Source organism: Telopea speciosissima, chromosome 10 (genome assembly GCF_018873765.1).
Source record: "Telopea speciosissima isolate NSW1024214 ecotype Mountain lineage chromosome 10, Tspe_v1, whole genome shotgun sequence".
NCBI lineage: Eukaryota > Viridiplantae > Streptophyta > Magnoliopsida > Proteales > Proteaceae > Telopea > Telopea speciosissima.
In genome coordinates, this window is record NC_057925.1 from 61,866,248 (window position 1) to 61,874,982 (window position 8,735).

Sequence of the window (8,735 nt, forward strand, 5' to 3'; positions counted from 1 at the left end):
TTTCAAGGCTGAGGTAAGAGAAATCCAAATGGGCTTTTAGTGCATATTATTCGAACTTAAAACAGAAATCAAAAGGGGAGAGGGGGGCAATGTACCAGAAGTAGATCAAATCCAACATTGAGAGGCTTGGGGCTTTCTTTTTAAGAAACTAGAATAGAAAATGTTATCATTTCAATTGGATTGGGATGGATTCACTTGCTTATCTGTTTCTATATGACGCAAAGAAAAGAAAACAAAACAAAACCCAGGAGACTCAGACCTTTTTTTCTAATCTGGAAGTGCTCTGTATTTATTTGAGTCACTCAGAAAATTACAATGCTGGGAGAACCCTCCAGGAAAAGAGGGGTAAAGTCTTAGCGAGGAAGAAAATGGAAAATTCAATACAAAGACAGATGACCATAGACAATCACTAGTACCGCTCATCAAATTAGGTTGTAAAGAACATGCCTCAGAGACACCGCAAAAAATGGAGCCTACCCTCTCTTCTCATTACATATTCTACAACCCATGACCAACCCAAAATTTAAAGGACAAAAAATTTTCGTAAACACAGAAGACCCTAAATTTGTTAGATGTTTCTCACTACCAACCCCCCACCATCACCTTACTCAACTTAGAAATTTCCCAAATTCTCCTGGCGTGAACTCATTGAAGGGTGGTACTGGTACCGACCCCACAGCCCCTCTTCCTAGGAAAACTATTCAAAACAGCAGAACAACCAGAAGGGGACTTACAATAACACTGATGAGACAAAAGAATTACCCTTTAAACCTATAAATTAAGAAAAGTATGAACCTTATGTCAAAACTATATTCTGAGAAAAAAAGTGTCCTGTAAATACTAGTAGTCTAGTCCCATGCACTCGAATATCCACCACCACCACCACCGTAACCTCCAGAAGCAGCCCCATATCCACTGTTGTTGCCTGCGCCATAGTAATCTGCACCACCACCACCGCCACCTCTATTGAATGATGCATCTCTACGGAAATCACGGCCACCAAAACGGCCTCCTCCACCAGAACGCCGATTCCTCCCACCACCATACGAAGTCCGAGCTGCATAACGTAAAAGCCAAGCAGGTACTTCTTGGTTCGACTCCTGCATCAGATCTGCTAATGCCCTAGCCATCGAGGCATTGTTTTCATTGAAAAAGGCGGTGGCCAAACCTGTCTTACCCGCTCGCCCTGTCCGTCCTATCCGATGGACATAATCATCAATGTCATTGGGAAGATCAAAGTTGACTACATGTGCAACATGAGGTATATCAAGACCACGTGCTGCCACATCAGTTGCAACCAGAATTGGGGTTACACCACTCTTGAATGATCTCAATGCATGCTCTCTTTCCTGCAGAAAATAGAATATACACATCACCACCTCTAGATGGAATCTGAGGGATAACAAAACCTATGAGCGTGAACAGGTGCTGCAAATAGCTAAATCGATTCCAGCCTCTGATCTCTATAGGCAGCAAAAAATAATAGTTCCAGCTAAATGGATAAGTTGGTTCAACCTATAGAAATCACAGCCATACTGGTAATTCTAGCTGTGAATTCTAGCTTATCTCCTTATAACTTTCCCTTGAGTGTATATCCCTCTTGTGTGTGTGTGTGTGTGTGTGTGTGTGTTTTTTTTTTTTTATTGGGGGGGTTGGTTGGTTGGTTGGTTGGTTGGTAGGAGGTATACTATTGCTAGACAAACTTACCACAAGATCCACATTTGTCAAGTTTTAACTGCTATTGTATAGAATTCAAAAAATACAAGGGAAAAAATTCATAAGAGATCAAGAGATTCAGTGGGTAATTGGATCAAGCCTGGGATGATGAAGGATCGGAATGGTGTAAATCACAATTCGCAAAGCCCAAATCACATATTGACTAGGTTCTTCAAAACCATCATTCCATCTGTAACCAAGTACCCCCAAGAGGTAATTTTCCTAGTAATAATTTCTTTTTGCCATCTATCCAGGGGGGAAAAATAAAAAAGCTTAGTCTTGGTCACGACCTCCTACTAATCAACAATAGTATACAATCAATTCCAGTTTAATTCCTGCTTTTTGAATTATATTAGGGCCAGAAGCACCATCAAAGTCCAACCGTCAACATAACTTGGAGAAAGATAGGACCAGAAGCACTATCAAAGTCAAACCATCACATAACTTGGTGAAAGATAACAGGAACCACAGAAAAATCAAATAAAACAGAACATGTTTCAAATTTATGACTTGGCCACGAGAGCAACAATAGGTTTTTTGTCCCCAATGATCCCTAACATACGCCTCCCCCCCCCCCCCCCCACCCCCCCAATTGCCTTCTCAAGGGGCATAACCCTACCCCCAATCTGATTCAACACTCACAAGATTGATATTGCATGAAAACAAGAATGATATATGTAAAAATATCAGTATTTCCGCAATACTGTAAGCCCTTGCCACCACCATTGAACCAAGACCTCGATCCTCAGCCCTAGATGCCCTTTTCCATGGACACAACCCACCCACAATCTAATGCACGAAGTAGGCAATCCACTTCTAAGTAAGACATCCAAACCAAGTCTTGAATCTTGATACCATGACCACGGAAATGTAAAAAAACGAATACCTAAAATGACGCAGATAACGAATGGCAATCACAAAAAAAAAAATACAGAGTCGCACACAAGGATTTACATGGTTCGGCAAAATTGCCTACATCCACGGTGAGATAAGATCTGCTTCACTATCAATGGGGAATAGGGTTACAACCCCCGCTCATCTTCGCACCTTTCTCAGATTACAGAAAAGAAACCATCTCGTTACAAAAATGTAGTGAAACCCTACATAGGCACATACTACCGAAATACCCATGTAGCCTTAAAAAAGTTTCCTCGGGATCTGCCACTCCCGAACCACAAATCCATGTGACGGAATACAAGACATCATAAACCCCAACAGGAAGTACCAATTAAGAACTATGTTCCCTTGAAAAAATAACAATTTGTGAATTGCATATAGAACCACCAAACAAGCAAAAAAGGATAAGACGATAGCGAATTGCACAAAATCAAAAATTGATGAATGGTATGTTCCTACTATAACAGACAGCATAAACAATAACTCCAACCTACCTGTTGTGTTCTATCACCATGAATAGTAGTTGCTGGGAAACCATTTATACATAACCAGTGTTCCAACGCATCAGCTCCCTTCTTTGTCTCCACAAAAACTAGAGTCAGAGCTTGCTGCGAAAAAGAACCATAAGATCAAAAAAGAACAAATAGCTTTCAACTAGTATTTATTTTGCCTTTGTACCCTTGCTTTTGGTGGCTAAAAAACAGATGGTTTTTCCTTCCCTTTTTTTTTAGGTGGGGGGGGGGGGGGGGATTGGTGAAATGAAATAGATAAAAGATAAGATTTCTATCTCCTTGTTCATTCTGTGGACAGCATAAAATGACCTTCTGCACAGACATGCATCCCCGAAAGGGGTGTGTGTAATAAATATATATATAAATAATGGGAGAGGGGGGGCTTTTGAGAGTATAAACCCCACACAACAATAACTGTGCAGCATTCCATATGTTACCTTGCCATGAGTTCCATTCGCCCTCTGTGCATGAAGAAGGTCCATGAGGTGGCTCCTCTTGTCAGACTCATGAACAAATTCAACTCTTTGGACAATCAAATCAGTACTTGAACCAACCCTTCCAACAGCTAAGAAAATGTAACCAGAAAGGAAGTCCGAGGCCAATCTCTGCATAACAAACAAAAGAAAAATGACTGACAGATGTAGCTGAAATATCAGGTGCATATTCCAACCATAATGAAACCACCATTAAATCCAGAGCAACCAGACTGCTAGAATCAACAGTAGATAGAATATGAGCAAGAATTTTTTTGCAGGGTAAATATTATTTTTTCATTTTTCTTTTATTTTCCCCCACATGGGAATATCCTTCCAAGAATGAACCTTGGAGGTGTCCAAAACCATGGAAAACCAACCTGAGGTACCATCCATACACTAGTTTGTCCATTTTTTTAACCTAACCTCCTGCACAAATGCCTCAGTTATTAATCCAAGATTTTAACTAGTGAATTGTTTTGGCTGTTTGTCACATTCTTGCGAGCAGGTAATTCAGGAATTTGTGAACTACGTATGTAATTCAAATGTAACTTTTGATGAACAATAAGTTTCATTTACTCCACCAAGCACACAACCCAGAAACATTATCCCAAAGAAACCGACAGAAAAAATTAATCAGAACTAACATTAATTTCTGCAAACAGCTAAAAACCTGTATTTCTTTTGGGAAAGTAGCACTGAAGAGCATTGTCTGTCTGTCACCTCGTTGAGGCATGTCCATTTGTTCCACGATCTTTCTAATTTGTGGTTCAAAACCCATATCTAACATTCGATCAGCCTCATCAAGAGCCAAATATCTGATCATTTGTAGTGACACTCTTGCCCTCTCCAACAAATCCACTAATCGTCCAGGAGTTGCCACAAGAATATCAACACCCCTCTCCAAGTCCCGCAGCTGAACAAATATAATAATACTTCATCAGCAAATAATTACAATACACCATAGATTTATACAAAGTGAATGTACCATGATCATTGAGGTGTGAACAAGAAAACCACAACTTAAGCTCAATATATCATCAAGACAAACAAATAAATTTCTGAGAGGCAGAAAGCATGGCAAACCAGCAGCCAATCTGAATCAGTACCACAAGAATGTAAAAAACTATGAGAAAGTACCAAAGACCCAAATGAAAAGCATATACTGCTGCAAGTGTTGCTACTCAAACCATTAACAACTCAGTAACTCATATATGTAAGACTACAAAAATATCTAATTGAACAAAGTGATGAAGAATCTTTTGAAACCTTTCTCTCAACTTCTATGGTGCCCAAGAATTGAGTAGCAAAGAAAAACCCTGGGTGGACATCAAGGCTTGAATCCATGTGGCAAGTAGTTATTCGTTAATAACTTAGTACCCTTTTTCGGGGTGGGGTACATTAGTAACTAGTTAGGAAGCCATTTTTCTAAATTATTAACACTAGCGAAAAAAAAACACTTTATCGCTAGCTAAACATCCCAATAAAGCAAAGCCTTTTGAAAGCCACAAATTCTTATCTTTTGTTATATAATGGATTAGCAATCACTGATATTTGATTAGTTCAGGGAATACAATTTGTTTAGTAAGGATAAGATTAAATTCAGATCTGGGAATTTTTGCTTTCAATGGGCTAAAAAATTGGTGTTTAAAGAGGGTTCTATCCGTGGTTGTAAGAACTTTTTAGGGTTATAGTATAATGTTGATAACATTTAGTGGTCTTGCTCACTGAGGATTACAATGCAGATCTTACAGAGCTTGTGGTATGTGTTATCAGTTGTTTGGGATTGATCTAGGCAGTAAATTGCTATTTCCAGCAAGTTCTAGTCCTCAGGAATTCCTAATTCCTGTTTTTCACTAATTTTTTTATAATCGAATCTAACACATTTCCTTTTCAGAAGTTATTACCAAAACCTATGAGACAATCATAAAGCAATTTCTGTACAAAAGCAACCCATAAAACACATCTGTATCCAAAGGAATAAAACACGCGCCCTTCTAATTAATGTTTTCTAAACAAATAAACCCTTGTAACAATATTTTAAAGACAATCTGGATCCATGTTCCTAGTCCTCAGAAATTCCTACTTCCTCTTTTGCACTAATTTTTGTAATCGAATCCAACACAATTCCTTTTCAGATTTTATTGCCAGAACCCATGAAACAATAATAAAAGCATTTATGTACAAAAGCAACCCATGAAACACATCTGTATCCAAAAGGAATAGAACATGTGCCCTTCTAATTAATGTTTTCTAAACAATTAACCCCCTTTTGTAATAATATTTTAAAGACAATCAGTATCCGTGGTTCATAATGACTAACAACTATCAACCATATCATTAGTTAGGAGACTATACTTTGTGTATAAAAATAAGTCAATCCATTTATAGGAATATGTTGGTAGATATCTCATCATTTGATTAGTTATCCTTTAAATATTTCTGCATGGGCTATAAAATTCCCCATAAAATGCATTACATGTCCACAGGAGACTGAAAGCTCTTTTTTGGTTATGTAACAACTTGGCCCAATAAACTAAATACCACTTATCAGGGAGAAAGAGAGATATTTAGTGTTACCTTGGTAGTTATACAAAATCAAATGTCAGATTGATTTCCAAATATAACTTCCTAGAAGTCAATGTTAACCACAGTACACATTATAAGGGGACAATTGTCCAACACACAGATGGATATTCGATTAAATATGAACAGTTGTGATCAAAGGAACAAGAAACACCGTAACCTTGGGGAACATTAAGCATTCCACTGAAAATGGAAAGTGTAACAATACATGGAAGGAGAAGCACATTAAAACACCTTAGCCCCACTGCAAGAGCCAAGGGCAGTATAGAAACATGGAATTCCACAAACAGAACATTAAACATTCAAAGAAGAATTTTTACAACAATTAGAATCATTTTCTACAGATCCAAGGAAGCACCAACTCCGCATGGATATAGCCACAGATTATAACTGTCAAAAGCTTGAAAACAATTCTATGGTCGACAATTGTTAAAGATGCACTTTAAAAAAAGTAGCTAAGCATCGAAACAGATACATATCAAGTACCAACAATATGTGAATAAGAGAAACATAGTTACAGTCATAATGTGCATGAATAATGTAAGCAAGTCATTCCATAATCCAAGTGAAAAGAAAAAAAAAAGCTTCCACCATCAACAGTCATTAAACATGTAGATTCCGTATAAAATTAACAACCAATAGAAACATAGTTTAACCAAAACCTGCTGGTTAATGGGTGCTCCTCCATAAGCAACGACCACCCTGACACCAGTTTGATAGGAAAATTTCCTAGCTTCCTCGTGTATCTGTAGAGTAATAGAAATATAGATACATCATGTCATTTGATAATTCACATTTAGCATGAGAGCCCATATTGTATGTTACAAAAAGTGGTATCAGAAACGATACCTGGCAGGACAGCTCCCTTGTGGGTGAGAGAATAAGAGCAAGTGGGTACACTGTACGTGCTCCACGCGGTCTCTGGGAAAACTGCCCGTTCATAATTCCACTGATAATTGGGAAGCAGAAAGCAGCTGTCTTACCAGACCCAGTCTGTGCACAAGCCATCAAGTCCCTCCCTGCAAGGGAAATCGGAATGGCATGTCGCTGCACAGGGGTTGGTTTAACATATTTGCACCTCCTTATATTCTGATTGAGAGCTTCGCCCAAGTCAATCTCTGCAAAAGTGTTCACGGGTGGTGGCACATTTTCCCCACTGGTCTCCACTGGAATATCTTCGTAGGCATCAAAGTTAATGCCAGTGTTCTCCTGCTCAGCAAACTCTGGCTCAGTGTCAACGTCCTCTCCAAAAGGATTTACCTCTCGTTCCCTTCCACGATCCCATCCACCACGACTGTTGTTCCAACCACCACCACCGCCACCACGACCACCACCACTGTAGCCAGGCCGCCCTAGATCAGACCTTGGACCACCCCAACGGTTCCCACCCACAGCAGCACCATAACCAGGTCGATCATTGCTAAAGGAAGAACCACTGGATGCAAGTGCCGGAGCAGGGGCAAGAGCAGGAGCAGCAGCAGGAGTAGGAGCAGGGGGGTCAGACGACGATGGCCGGTTTCGGAGATGTGGAGGAACGTAAGATGATTTTGCAGAACGTGAAGTGCTACCAACTCCGTTATTCGCCGACGATCCGGCAGCCGTATTCTCAGCTGCAGAGACAGAATCCGCCCACGAAGTTCGCATAATTAGATAATGATCTCCTTTTCTTTTCTAAAGTCTCTTGCAAACCCTAACTTGAAACCCCGATCCACAACCACAATTAGAAATTTCAAGCCCCAAAGCAATCCGTCTCCCCAAACCAATCTTCAAATCGAAAAGATCCAACTTTTTTTACCATCCACGTCGATGTAAATATATCTGCCAATCCCAATAATAACAAATTTCTTTTCTCTATGCAGGACTTCTTCTCAAAACCCCACCACAAAACAAACAAAAACGAAAGGATATAAGCAAAACAAGCCGAGAAAGTGCAGATGGGATGGGGGAAGAACAAAAGTACAAACGAAATCTAGTCAGAAAAATGCAAACAACCTGAAATCGAAAAAAGTAAGAACTTTGATCTACAGGAACAAAAGAGATAGCAGCAATTCAAACGATCGATGGAAAAAAATTGAAGAAGGATGAAAACAACTTCTTCACAGTCGTAGAAAAACAAAACAGAGGACGCATGAGGAAAAAAGCAGGAAAAAAATGGAGAAAAAAAGAAACCTGTAAGATAACGAAGTAGCCGGAACCCTAAAATACTTGCAGAAGGATCGCATCAGACACAACGACCAACCAAAATATCTTCTACGCAGCTTTTGTTCTGTTTCTCTTTCTCTCTCGCTCTCTATTTCTACTTATTTCTTTGTTTCTCTCCCCTATTTCAACTGAAATCAAAATTCTTCTTTTGTTTTTCCTATCGTCTCCAACCCAAAGTGTGAAAACGGAAGAAAAGGGAAGGAACGCTGTCCGTATAAGTTGGTGGTGACGTAATAAATAAACGAGCGGTCTATACTAAACGTGCCTCTTTACACGGTGAGTCGTAAAAAGCTCTGAGTTATAAATATCAAGTCATGTTTTGACGAAAATACCCTTCATGCATACTCAA

General features: G+C 39.3%; 1 protein-coding gene across 1 annotated transcript; it reads right to left on the reverse strand.

The window, feature by feature from the left end:
* Positions 1-271: 271 nt before the first annotated feature.
* Positions 272-8,533, reverse strand: LOC122642235 (DEAD-box ATP-dependent RNA helicase 37-like). The gene is made up of 7 exons (XM_043835671.1): positions 8,354-8,533; positions 7,034-8,048; positions 6,847-6,930; positions 4,272-4,514; positions 3,563-3,730; positions 3,108-3,221; positions 272-1,349 (listed from the first exon to the last, which is right to left on the reverse strand). The coding sequence occupies exons 2-7, from the start codon at positions 7,826-7,828 to the stop codon at positions 849-851; spliced, it is 1,905 nt and encodes a 634-aa protein (XP_043691606.1). The 5' UTR covers positions 7,829-8,048; positions 8,354-8,533; the 3' UTR covers positions 272-848.
* Between the last annotated feature and the right edge of the window lie 202 nt (positions 8,534-8,735).